Raw genomic sequence first — 13216 nt, forward strand, 5'->3', positions numbered from 1 at the left:
TAACAACAACCATAAGTACTGGATATCCTTTGTGGTAGATTCAGATAATATACTTTTTCATGGCTCATGATACCTTTTAATGAGTGGCAAGTACTGGTATTTCAAGGCCATTTATTATTTATAATGCTATGCGCAGTCTGACAAATCAGATTTGATTATTCAGCTTTACTGAACACAGAAAATGTGCTAAGATGATTTCATTTCTTGCTTTGAATCAAATCTGCAAGGAAATACACACATTTCAAATTCATTACTCAGAAACAAAGATACATATTAAGATATTCAGTGATCATTTTATTAAATGAATACAAATTTGAAATGTTTATGAGGAAATATATCGAAATTGAACAAAAATGTTATAAACAGCAACTCTACAACTGGGAAAATATCTCAGTTTTATTAATTTTGGTGGCATCTTCCCAACCATGTCTAATCTTCATTATCTTCTTCCTTAAGCATGGCAGGAATAGTATGCATTTACATACCAGGACAACAATTGGAAGGAACACAGCCATCATAAAAGTTGGAGGTGTATACCATACAAATTGTTTTATATCTACCCATTTATTCCAGGCAAAAATCAATGCATGTATTGTGCCCAGTAGAAGGGAAACAATTCCTAGCTTGCTCTGCAAAAGAAAAAAAATTATTTTGGTGAAGATTGGTTCAATAAGTTTATTCCATCATACTTCATCTGGATCTGTTCTGTTGCTTGGAAATTCTTTCATTCATCTGTAATTGTTTTGCTATTACATTTCCCAACAATGTCCACCCACATCTTTCCATTCTTTTCACATGTCTCTACTCACCCTACTTTTGGGTAATGGCTTTGTCTCCAGGCTATTTAAGCTGAGAAAATTCAAAACCATTCTCCTTTCAGTCTCAGCTAATCAATAATACTGTCTTCCCTTTCTCCACACTTTGTTTTCTCTTATGACATTTATTTTATGGTGCTTTGTCTCTTGTGTATTTGCCTTAATTCTGTCTATGAAGACACATCTAAAATTAGGGACTCTGTCTTACTCATCACAGGATCCCTAAAGAGTCAACACAATGATTTGTGCATTTTAGGTACTCAATATATTTTGGCGGGTTGACTGAAGATTAGTGCAAAAATCAACTCAACTCCAGCGATCTTTATTAATTGTGAAGGCAACTAAAACAATTGACTGATTTTGGTACATGAATACTAAAATGAATGAGCTTGGCTTATGTAAAAAAAACCCAAACATTCTGATAAAGTGGAAAATATGAACAATTATTTCAATGTTTGAACAAAACATAGAGATATGGAGATGTAAAGAAAAATTTCAGCTTGCACTGGGATCCTTGGCCCTCTCCAGATAAAGTGCTTAAAATTAGTTGTTCGCCTAAGCAATTTTATGGCATCCTGACAATAGCTCTTCTGGATAACTTTTTACTTCTATTCGCTTTACTGGAAATGGTTGTTAGCCTGCCAGAATAAATCCAACTCACAATTATTCAGCAGTAAGTACCCTTAAGCCGCAGTGAATACAATCAAATAGTTAAGTTTATATTTTCAGTTATAAATCAGAGAGTAATCAGTCATTGGATTGTAAATGAAAAGTTTCTAGGTTACTAATTGAAAAACACATGTGACTGGTTGGAGATTAATTTTACCAAATGTGCATTATATACTTATTGTGGGCTTGGTGTTGTATACACAGTGGAATGGGTTCAGTTGTCAAGATGCAGCGCTTGAATTCCTCACTAAATCTGAAAAGTGGTGTTTAGCTTATGTGTGACAGGCAGAACAATATAAGAAGAAAGTTATTTAATGAGGAACAGAGAACTCCAATATCAGGCTGAACCTAGCAAACCAGCAAAAATTGCACTTGAAAAATGTGGCACCATCTCTAAGCCATATTTGAATAATTCAGATGGAGACATACTTTTCAGCTTAATCAGATGTCCTAATAAAATGTCTGTAGGAGTACACGTATGAACATGTAGAAAGGATAGTGGGGAATGTCTGACTTTGTGAGAATTTCTATAGCTTTAACTTTTATGAGAATAAAAGCTGAAGCTATGTAATTTAAAAAATCTTGGCAGTGCTTATGACTCAATTAAATTTAGTCCTTTGAATTTTGTCCAATGTGGATCCCCTTGTGAATTCTGGTACACCACTCTTTTAAGGATTTAATCTATCACTAGCAGATTAACTTCAGTAAATCTCAGATAGTTTTCATTCCAAGAATATTGAGAAACTTCAAGAAAGCTCCATAAAATGTAACTTGAAAAAAGGAGACTGTAAAATTATATATTGAATACTCGTGGTAGATAAAATGACATATTTCAAGAAGAGATGTTTTTTCGTGGATAGTACAAAGCTGCATATTTAAAAGATGAATAATGAATTAGGGGCAAAAAGTTTTTATTTTTTAGAAACTAAAAAACCATAAATATTGAATTTCTAAAATGTCATATTTATAGTTATTAGATGGACAGCAAGTTGTCTAACAAGTTTCAAATGTTTAGAAATAGTATTTTTCTTTGAGTAATGCCTTCTATTTTTGTCTAGAAAACACTTCTATTTCGCAGCAATAGGGAAAAATTATAGGAAAGCACATTATTAATTGGAACGAGTTTGCTATTAGAAAACCACTTGCTAATTTTTATGGGGAAAAGTCAATATACTTCATAATATTATAAGCACAAAAAGATTTACCTCTCTGAGAGAAGTTATTTTATGTATCATTTACCTGTATATAGTGAAATTCTCTCCATGTCAAAGAGTCGCTCACAGATGGAATCGATGTCACAGCCAACAGAGCCAGTATTGCAAGTGCCACGATTCCCAGAGACACATAAATTTCCATTCTCCAAACATCATGCTCGATCCAGGCATCTTCTTTATTTTGTTGGACCTGCCAGAGGGTGAAAAGAGGACAGAAAGAATGTAAACAATACTTGTCCCTACATCTGAACCTCCTTCTACACTGGCTCTGGCTACTATGGAGCGCCTGATCAGTGGGGGCCTCCACAAATTATGACTTTGCTTTTGTACATCTCTAAAAGAAATAACATAGGAGTTATTAATCATTTTCCTTGAATGCAACATTGATATGTTTTATTTATATAATAATTATTTGGTTAGAGTTATAATGTACATGAGCATGTGGCAAATAAGTAGAAAAGAAAAATTAACATTAAAAAGTAATCTTGTGAGGGTTGTAGAAAATTGAAATATGGTCCTGTCCAGGAACAAAATACTTGTTTATACTGTTAAAGTTGTAATTTACTATTTTCAGCTTAAAATAAATTCCTCAATATAAAACTATACAATTAAGCCCCGATGAAGAGTAATAATAAAAAAATTTTAATGCAGATTATTGTCTCAACACAGGGTTTCAACAGGGGTCTAGGGGATTGATATTAAAATGACAAAGAGTTAATCTGTTAGGTGACTTTTTAGTTTAGTGATATTGTCAATATTGTCATCCTACCTGTTGATATGCCCAGTTTAGCAACTTGTATCTGTAGGATCGCCTCATTGGATAGGATAAACTATAAATTGCATGCAGTATAGCAAAAAAAAAACTGAGAAGCCCAAATTGCTTTCTTGTTAACATCCACCTATCCAACCAATGTGGAAATTTCTTATATTTGGTTCCATTACGAAGCTGTACTACTGCTGCTATCACACCTGGCAAATAAACCAGTGCCAAGAGGGTGATGGAAACCACTGGCAAGACTTTGTTGATGACCAAGATTGGAATCTTATAAAAATAGTGTTGATGGGAAGTTACAAAAGGCTGAACTACTTCCCTCAGAAGAGTGTAAAGGAAAGTCAGAGATGATATGACGGCGGCGACTTTAATTGGCAAGCGCCACTTCGGAAAGAGTTTTTGTTTGTGCTGAAGCTCTCGGGGGCAATCAAATTCATCAAAATGGGTTGGTTGGTGTAAAAGGACAGGTCTTTTCAGCATGCTGGTCTCTCCTGAGTCCTTATTCTACAAAGGAAAGAAAGTAAACATCTTAAAATTAAAACAATGGGATTTCCTTAAACTAATTACATATTGCTCATTGTACTTATCAGTAAAAAAGGACATTCAGAACCTTACTTTTTGGAGACTGGTTAGCTGAAGCGATGGCATAGACTATGTAGCACTAATCAAAGGTTCACTTATCTATGTTGGGGTTCTCCATTAATTTCTGTTATTGTTTTTCTTTTGATAGAAGTACATGCTTCAGCTATCTGCACTAATGGTAGACCATTGTGTTTCTATCCTGAAGGCATAAAGGATGGAATAATGCAACTGGGATACTAGAACTGAAAAACTTAAATAAAATCTAGTAATCTTTGGTAAAAATAATAAAACATGTAAATTATAACAATTGTGTTTGCTTTTTAATGTTTTTATTGGTTACTGGGTAATTCCCTGCAAAGAACTGAAGAGCGAATTCATTAGTTCATGTACAAAGGATCAGGAATAATAGTCATTACTTTAGATAAAAATATATAACTTCTGTCATGTAGTCTTATATTTTGATTTCATATTTCTAAAATATCTCATTTGTGTGAGTACTGATAGACAGTCTATTAGAAGTACAAAGGCTTTTTAAGTAATTAAATCCCACAGGGATGATCTATTTCCTGAGAATGTTATAGTTCTTTACCCAGTTGCATTTCTAGGTATTCAACAATTTGAAAGAAGGTTACATTGAATATTTTGTCATTTCCCCAACTGACTGATATACCAGCAAATTAAAAAAAAAAAATCTCAAAATGAGAAATTATATCAGAATGCTTCATATTGTTTTACTTTACTAATAAATTTACTTTCTCATCCAATATGTTATTCCTCATTTCTTATAGCTCTACATGTAAAACCATAACATTTCAATGCTTGACATGCTAGTGATGGCCTTGTTCATTTCCACATTTTACGCAGAATAACTTTATTTCACATAGTTCTCTATATTTTTGGGGGTTTAAAAGTGACCTCTCAACCATTTGACTTTTAGTAATAAATCATGTTACACCCAATGCTTTTTCCAATTACTTCATTTAGAAGGGAGTTGAGCATGATACAGCGTCTGCCATCTCTTCACGTTAAAACAATCTAAGTACAATCAACTGAGATCAATTTTCTGGTTCAGGGTGAAGAATCATGTAACAGCAAGTAAGACAGTTACCTTCAAAAATAAAAATGATTTTATTTTATGCACACTAATTTTATAGAGTATGTGCTTGTACTATTTTAATTATTTTTCTTATTAAAATAGTTAAGATAAAATAATTTGTTAAAACTGTAGTTAAGATCATTTAGAAAGGTAAAAAGAGTTTGAAACCAAATTTTTTCACCACTTTTTCAGTTAAATAATGTAGTCAGAAACATTTAATCTTGAGGTGGGGCAAAAATGGAACCAGTGCTTCTTATTCCAAAATTGAACTTGTTTGGTTAAACCGTAAATCATCAATTAACTTTATGATCTTTAGATAAGCTGCCATGGTGCCTATTAAAAAAAAACAGATGCTTATGAAACTACTGTTATATGGGCACTGATGTTCTTAAAACACTTAGACCCATATAATGTTAGCACTGAAAGGGGTTTGGAGATGATCTGGTCCAACTCTCTCACTTTATAGATAGATCAAGACCAAGGATTTTTCAGTGACTCATTCAAGGTTATTCAGCTAAGTCCATGACAGTCAGTCAAGGTACAATTTCTTTCCTATATAACATGGCCCTTCACCCATCACAATATCAGTGATGGGAATCACAATTAGCAGACTGGGTTGAAAATAACTTTTACAACATTAGGAGATATAGGAAAGTATTTAAATTATGTTTATAATTTTTAATTAATTAATTATTATTATTTTACCAAATAATCATCTTCTTCTAGATTTCTCCTAGGCTTCATTTTCCAAAGTTCTTCTTGGTTTGTGATGTTCTGTCTACTTTCCATTAATTCTATAAAATAGTATATGGCTTCAGCCACCTATGAAAATAAAAATAATTACCTTTAAGTCTATGCTATTTATGATATTGATGTTTGATAGGGCAATATGAAAAATTTACTCATATAGGGACTAGAGTGGCAGATAAAGTACAATTAAAATACAGATAGTAACGGATTTACACATTTAACCTCATAATCTGTAAGAATCTCAAACCAGGGCCCTTTTGTCAATAATAACAGCTTTCCTTTGTCCAGCTATCGGTAAAATGTATGACCTAGGTATCCATATGGAATTCAAAAGGTTGGACTATTGCCTTTTATTTTAGGGGAATTTACCTCCAGGGGCTCATTTAGAGGAAAGTTAACTTTCCTCAAAGGTAAATAGAATAATGTTATCAATGGAGGTTGGAGCTAGCTGATGTAGCTCAGGAAGTTGTGTTTAATAGACTTTGGGGGTTGGCACTGGAATCTGAAATAATAAATAAATGATTTTATAGGAAAATGTATTCTGAGTTTCAGACAATGAACAGAATAGACACACTTGGTAAGGCGAACCCTGACAGTGGCATAAAGGACTGAAAGGTTATATTTTTAGAGAGCCATTTTCTCGTCAGAGTAATAGGCTGGTTTTTGTTGGTAAGATATAAATTGTTGGTATATTTCCAGTGGGTTGTTGAGTTGTGTTTAATCACTGACATGCACACTCTTCTGGTCAACTCTGTGGAAATTAATTTTGCCAAACTTCCTACCCAATAAAGAAATCTTTGCTTTAACACTCTTCACAGATCCTCATTCAAGCTTGGTGTGACATCTTTTAGGAAAGGGAAACATATAATGTCACAATATTATTCATTGTTTTTATTTGTTCTAAATTTATTTCCAGTGGAATGTATCTCCAATCTGTACTTTATGAAATTCAATGAGAAAAGCAGATTAGATATACCACAATTTGATTGAGAGAAAACATTCCAAGTGTTTCTGAATTTTAGAGCACCTGTAATACTTCATTTAATGGAAAGTTGTTTTCAGAAGTAGTTTAAAATACTTAAAACATTATCCAACTTTTAAAGGTTTGATCTTCACAAAGAAGAAAGGAGCCAAAATAGAATATATGGAAAATGTTCTCAGACCATCTCAACAATAGCAAATTGAATTGAACTCAATTCTATGATAGACATTGAGGAGGAAGAGAGAAATGAGACTTTGTGCCTGCTCTGGAGGACCTTACAGTATTTTTCCTTAGCAAATATTATTCCTAATCATTTGGTGATTTAGTCAGCATTATAAATAGAGTAATTGGGGGGGGGGGGGGGGTATGTGTGTCAAGGAATAGAAGTTTTATCTACTGTAATCAAACAAGAAATTCACACTATTTAGAAGATGTTTTAACTCTGAGTTGCAAGATATCAAAAATGTTAACATGCAAATATATGCTTATTCAATATTAACTCATTACCTGTAATGTGAACAACAATGCCAGGCAGTGGGAATACAAATTTAAATGAGATGGGGCTCTCAAAAACCTCAAGGTCTAGGAGAGAAGGCAGACATTTCAACAACTAACTGCATGGATGTGCAATGAATCCTAAAGGAAGACAAAATTTTACAGATAGATGGTGACACAAGAAGTGTGAGGGCTTTCTCCTAGGCCTGGTCCTTGGGCATATAGCAAATTGGCAGTGTTTGCTGATTGAGGGACACTTTGTACCAAATCTGGATGAAAATCCAGAGTGGCACTAGAGAGGTATCCAGCCATTCATCTGCATGGTAGGGAGACCAGGATGAAGAGCAAAGCCAAGGGAAAGCCCAGGGCAGTGAGGGAGCTTGATGACTGTGTAGCCCACAATCAACTCTGTGCCCAGAAGCCAAGAAAATAAAACGTCAGTCAATAAAATGTTGGTTTCTATCAGTCGTTAACCAAATATATAATTTAAAGTCTCCCATAAAATCTTCTCATAAAAAAGTAAACACAGGAAACAGCAGTGTTCAGATATTAGGAACTCCAGAATTTTACCCAAAGTTCTCTAACTTTCATCCCCATTAAAAAGCAAAGCATATTCCTGATGCGACTGTTCCACTGTGCTGTACTAGGACCGCTGACCTAATGTTCCTGCTAAATATTGACACAGCCCAACTGACTACTGTTTATATGAAGAGTTTAGAATATGAAGAAAATCAATGACAGGGATACATTGTGGATTACATTGCATTTGCAAACCTTCTATGGTTTCAAGAGCACACTTGTGTTAACACATTTAACTATGTGAAGGTAGATATTTTTCTTTACTGGGCTGCTTTTTAAAGCATTGCTTCTTCCCTATGCTTCATTCTGTGCTAAATGAACGACCTTTTATTAAATGTCAGGATGTCGAGAGGAATGTTTTTAGAAAAACAACCGAGTAAGAAATTTGAAAATATTCATAAATTTTACGTCTACAAACCTCTTCCAGTGGATTTGACCCATGACATAGATAAATAAAGCCTTGATTAACTACTTGGAGGGAACTTGAACCCCAACCCAGATCCTGAAAGAGTAGGACTAATGTTCCAAGGACTTAAAATGAAAAATTCCTGTTACTCGAAAACCTAAAGACAAGTTGCACGATTTTAAGTACTATGTACCAATCATTCATCTATGCGATGCAAACTCATGGCGATTTTGCCAAGGTGGCAAACTTGCCATCAGAACCCAAGTTAAGGACAAACTTAATAACCCATCATCATACCCCTTGAGGCCCCAGCGAAAAGGCTTCCTTGTGAGTTGCTGGCTCCCAGCCCCTGGACGGGCTACAACGGAGCGCTGTGCTCTGCGGAGAGCTGGGCTGGAAGGCAGCGCGCCCTGGAGTTGCGCGTAAGCGGCGTATTGAGCTGCGCTCCCCGCGGAGCGCCGCCCGGGTCCCGCGCGGGCTGGCAACCCGCTCCAGTCCTCCCGAGGCTGGGAGCCGGCGGCGGCCTTTAGGGACACCCGGAGGTGGGGAGCAAGCAGCGAGCCGGAACGATTCAAGGGACTCACCCACTTCTCAGCGTGACCTGACGGTAAGTTGCGGCCGCAGCAGTTGCCGTGAGGTGCCAGCCCCACGCGGCGCGCGAGCCTCGGGATCCCGGAGCCTGCTCTCCGCTGCAGACCCCGCCTCCTTGTCTATTGCCGGTTTTAGCGCCACCTGTGGGCGCTTGGCGTCCCCACGGCTCCTGCCCGGAACGGACTGTCTTCTCAGGTTCCAGCGGCTGAATTTAGGACTTCCTCTACGTTGCAACCTGGCCGCTTTCGTCCCCACCCCCCGCAAAAAAAGATGTCCTACGCCCGAGGTCAGCTACGCGCCCTCCCACTCCTCGTCTTTCTTTAATCTCCAAGTAACGAACATTTGTGCAATTCTTTAGAGCAGTGGTTTCAAATTTTAACGTGTATCCTCTGTGGTGCTTCTTAAATCATCGATTTGGGCCCTTCCTTCACAGTTTCTAGTTCAGTAGGTCTGAGATGCGGCCTGAGATACTGCGTTTCAACTCAGAGGAGTAAATCTTCCGATTACATTCTCTTTATCTATACCCCTCATATGCTGAAGCACTCTCAGATCGCACTTTGAGACGGACTATTTTAAAGCTTAGCTGGCTCATTTAAAACTTCACAGCAACTCTGTAAAGTGGCTGTTATTCACAGTTGAGGAATCAGAATCTGAATCTCTGAGACTGACTTCCTCCTTAAATTGTCCAAACCTGGTACCCTAAGCCATACAAGCACCATTCCTTAGCTAAATAAACTCTTTCCTTCCTCGCCTCAGATATTAAAGCCAACTTACCATACCCTAACCTAATCAAGTACTCCAACCTAAAGCAAAGTTACTGTCACTAAAAGTTTTAGGTTGTTTCTTAAATATGAGAGGTATAGAGAAAGAGAGAATGTGAACGGAGGATTTACTCCTCTGTGTTGAAACCAGCCTCAAAGTAGCGTGTCTGAGACCTGAATTGCAACATCTGGGCATTTAGTGTACAATATCCCCAGAACCAGTCTAACTAGAAAAAGCAAAGGAAAACCAAATGCTCGACCGCATTTTCCGTGATTGTCTTTTACTCAAATAGGGCGCCTGGGACTGCTCCTGTTTTAATGGTTTTTTTTTTTTTTGTAGTCATCGACTTTCCACCAAGTAATGTTAAAATACCTTGAATATTAAATTACTATGGACTGACGCCTTGTGGTAGAAATAGAATCTTACACTTTATTTCTAGTGAAACTGTAAAATAATCATTTAAAAAAGCTTAAAAAAATCTATGTGTAACATTGACTACAAAGAATTAAGACAAATTGTTAAATATGTTTAAGCACTGTTGAATTTTTAAATGATCATGGTCTTAAATGGTCAAACAAAGCAATGTGCTTTCATTTTTTAAGATGCTAGAACAAAGGCTATCCTTTTTCAAAATCTATTTTGCATAGAAGAGGGAAGAAAGTATTTATTTATATATTAATATAAATTGTCTAAATATAGCATGCTCCACTTAAACCTACTTTTCCTCTTTTAATTAAAACATTTAAAATCAAGCCCAAAATCTTTCGTTTTATAATTAGACCAACAATTTTATTTATGCATTTCTTCTGAAAGTTTTTTGGTCAATATTTTATTGTGGTGAATAAATATAGTATATTCAAAGTAAAATGGTTGAAAATGTGAGTTGTTTACTAATTAGTTTGTAGATATTATAAAGGCAACATAATATTGGATTAAAAATGGCATTAAAGAACTTTGAGTTGTCACCAGTTAATATTATATATAAAATTTATGAAATTTTTGTATAAAAATGACCTATGATTTGGGTATGAGGTGAAGAAAAATAATTTTTTTCTTTTTTGAGAAATAAAAGCCAAAGCATCTGAAAATGTTCTGAGTCAGCCTCTATAGCCCCTACTTTTCAAAACCAGTATGACTTGTGGATAACAATGTTATGCTACTATAAATGTTGAAAGCAATTGCTAGTTTGGATATGACTAGTAAGAACTGGAGGATTGTAAAATAGGAATTTAACTGTGAGCTATAGACAAATTTGGATCATTCAGAATAGTTTCTAATAAACAATAGTAAGAGAGCATATTAACAAAATAATTCCTTAATGTTAATTGAGGTCAAATACTAGTGATTTCACACTAACATGTCAGGAGAATGTAATAATTCAGAATCCATGAGTGCTTTTACGTGACCAACGTACAATCCAATCTTCCAACTTGATGGGGCTGCCACTTAAGAAGTAAATGGAGTATAATGGTGTGAGAGACAAAGTTAAAATGATCATACTATGAAATATAATCACAATGAGCAATAGACAGTAAATTTTAAGAGGACGACAAGAACTCTATTTAGCCTCTCTCTTTTAGGAATCAAACTAACTCCTAAAGGCATAGTGATTCAATAATGATCTTCCTGTGTAAGAATGGTCAGACTTATTTTAAGATGAGGCAAAAATTACCTAGAGTTCATGGAGAAATATTTTGTCAAAATGATTGTTTTAGCACAGACATGGTAAAATTCTACTAGCCTAATCTTTTGATTCTATTAGCCTCATATGATAAATTCTCTTCACTAGTTTAAGGTCTACTGGTACAATAATGCTCAAAGTATGTGGTCAGTTCATCCCCAATGTTTGTTTCTGAAAGTGGTTGGGGGGTAGAGAGAAGATCTACCCTTGGGATTTGAGGTTTTAAAAATTCTTCCATATATTTTTCCCAGCCCTAGCCCTTTATTAGCTCATTTCTCAATATAGTTTATAGTCAACATCTGTTCTAAGTGAGTTTTAAGAACAGGTGGTTTATTTTGAGGTTCACAGATCCATCTCTGCCCAACTACTGCTTAATGATGCTCAAAATTCCATGACAAAATATATTCTATTGTCTTAAAATCTGTTGTGATCTATGAAAAGACTAAAGGCCCTGGAAATGGTAGTGCATTAAGCTCTACTAGTTATTTACATACTACTATGAATGAATATTTCAGTAGTTTTATGAAAGTATGTTCTGGCATTGGGAATGAAATACTAGGATATTAAAGGATAATACTAGGAGGTAGTGAAGGGGTTATACCTTAGGGGAAAAAAAAAGAGCATTTGGACCGAGGGGCCCAAATTACTTAAACTAGGTAATTTCTCCTTTCCCCACATCTCCATATCAAACAATACATGACCTTGCCATTTTTATCTTTGTATCTCTTATAACTTAGAGATGGATAGAACAGACTCATTGTAAGCATTTGTAGAATATGATTTTTGCACTGAGTCTCAGTAAAATTATATAGGACACATAAATGTAGAACCCACGAATGTCTAGACATCATGTACCCAAACAGTGGGCACACATCCTTTTATTATTTGTTTTATAGCACACTTTTGTTTGTACACACAGACCCAGGGGAAGGCCTTGACACTGAAAATCTAGCTCGATAAGCAGAGGGCGGGGGAAGAGTGAAGGAAGGTGCTGGCCACTACACTCTGGTAATTAACAGTTTATTAAGGTAAACTTACCTACAAGGTGTGTCTGGGCAGCTGCAAGACAAAAGAATTCCCACATTGCTTGGCAGGCACCAAAGAATTCTATAAAGAGTGTGGGCACGGTCGGTGGAGACAGTCACGGATACTGTTATGTGAATATTACTGGATACAGAAGATTACATGCTTGACCAGTTTAGGACAATGGCCTGTTCCAGGAATCAGCATTTAATGGTAGGCAGGAGCAGGGTACTGTTCATGTCAGAAGGAACATCAATTAGGATCAGACAATTTTCAAAGGGTATTGGGGGAGGCAATCTCCCTGTGTGGGCCTAGGTCCAACTCACAGGTCAGGCAGTGGTCACATCTTAGAACGGATTTTCCTCTACAACCTTCCTTAGTCTGTCTCCTCCTTCTCCTTCTCCTTCTCCTTCTCCTCCTCCTCCTCCTCCTCCTCCTCCTCCTTCTTCTTTCTTCTTCCTTTCTTCTTCTCTCTTTGTTCTAGAAACATGTGGCCCAGGGCTGCATTGTCACAGGAACTATATGCCTTAGATGACTTGGGTTATAGGAGACAGAAAACTGGTAGAGTCAGATCTAAAATTTTCAGTACTGAACTCTGCCTCATAAAGTCCTTGGCATAAAGAACCATGCTTACTAGTTCCTAGATTTGAGCTTCCAGAAGAAAGGATGAAAGGAAGGCTACTAACATTTATGAAATGCCTACTCTTTTCTGGGACATGTTTAATTCTCTCAACACCCTCGCCATGTAGTTATTATCCTCTGTTTATAGGTGAACTGAAGCTTAGAAAGTTTAAGTAAC

The 13216-nt window shown here is 36.0% G+C and overlaps 1 protein-coding gene across 3 annotated transcripts; it reads right to left on the minus strand.

Annotated features, from left to right (window-relative positions):
• Nucleotides 1-269: 269 nt before the first annotated feature.
• Nucleotides 270-9148, minus strand: STEAP1 (STEAP family member 1). Of its 3 annotated transcripts, none has more exons than XM_006925706.3 (5): nucleotides 8945-9143; nucleotides 5854-5970; nucleotides 3468-3974; nucleotides 2724-2888; nucleotides 270-629 (listed from the first exon to the last, which is right to left on the minus strand). In XM_006925706.3, exons 2-5 carry the CDS (start codon nucleotides 5935-5937, stop codon nucleotides 372-374), a joined length of 1014 nt encoding a protein of 337 aa, XP_006925768.1. In that variant the 5' UTR covers nucleotides 5938-5970; nucleotides 8945-9143; the 3' UTR covers nucleotides 270-371. The 3 variants fall into 3 exon arrangements, with proteins under 3 accessions (XP_006925768.1, XP_015455276.1, XP_015455277.1); XM_015599790.2 differs by lacking the exon at nucleotides 8945-9143 and adding an exon at nucleotides 8658-8908; XM_015599791.2 differs by lacking the exon at nucleotides 5854-5970 and having other exon boundaries at nucleotides 8945-9148.
• Between the last annotated feature and the right edge of the window lie 4068 nt (nucleotides 9149-13216).

Source organism: Pteropus alecto, unplaced genomic scaffold (assembly GCF_000325575.1).
Source record: "Pteropus alecto unplaced genomic scaffold, ASM32557v1 scaffold69, whole genome shotgun sequence".
Classification (NCBI taxonomy): domain Eukaryota; kingdom Metazoa; phylum Chordata; class Mammalia; order Chiroptera; family Pteropodidae; genus Pteropus; species Pteropus alecto.

Excerpts from the sequence above, each read along its gene's own strand:
- STEAP1 (XM_006925706.3), bottom strand. The coding sequence starts at position 5,937 with ATGGAAAGTAGACAGAACATCACAAACCAAGAAGAACTTTGGAAAATG. Across the intron at positions 3,975-5,853 it reads TAGAAGAAGATGATTATTTG|AATAAGGACTCAGGAGAGAC; the intron begins GTAAAATAATAA and ends TTTCCTTTGTAG. Across the intron at positions 2,889-3,467 it reads TAAACTGGGCATATCAACAG|GTCCAACAAAATAAAGAAGA; the intron begins GTAGGATGACAA and ends ACCCTCTGGCAG.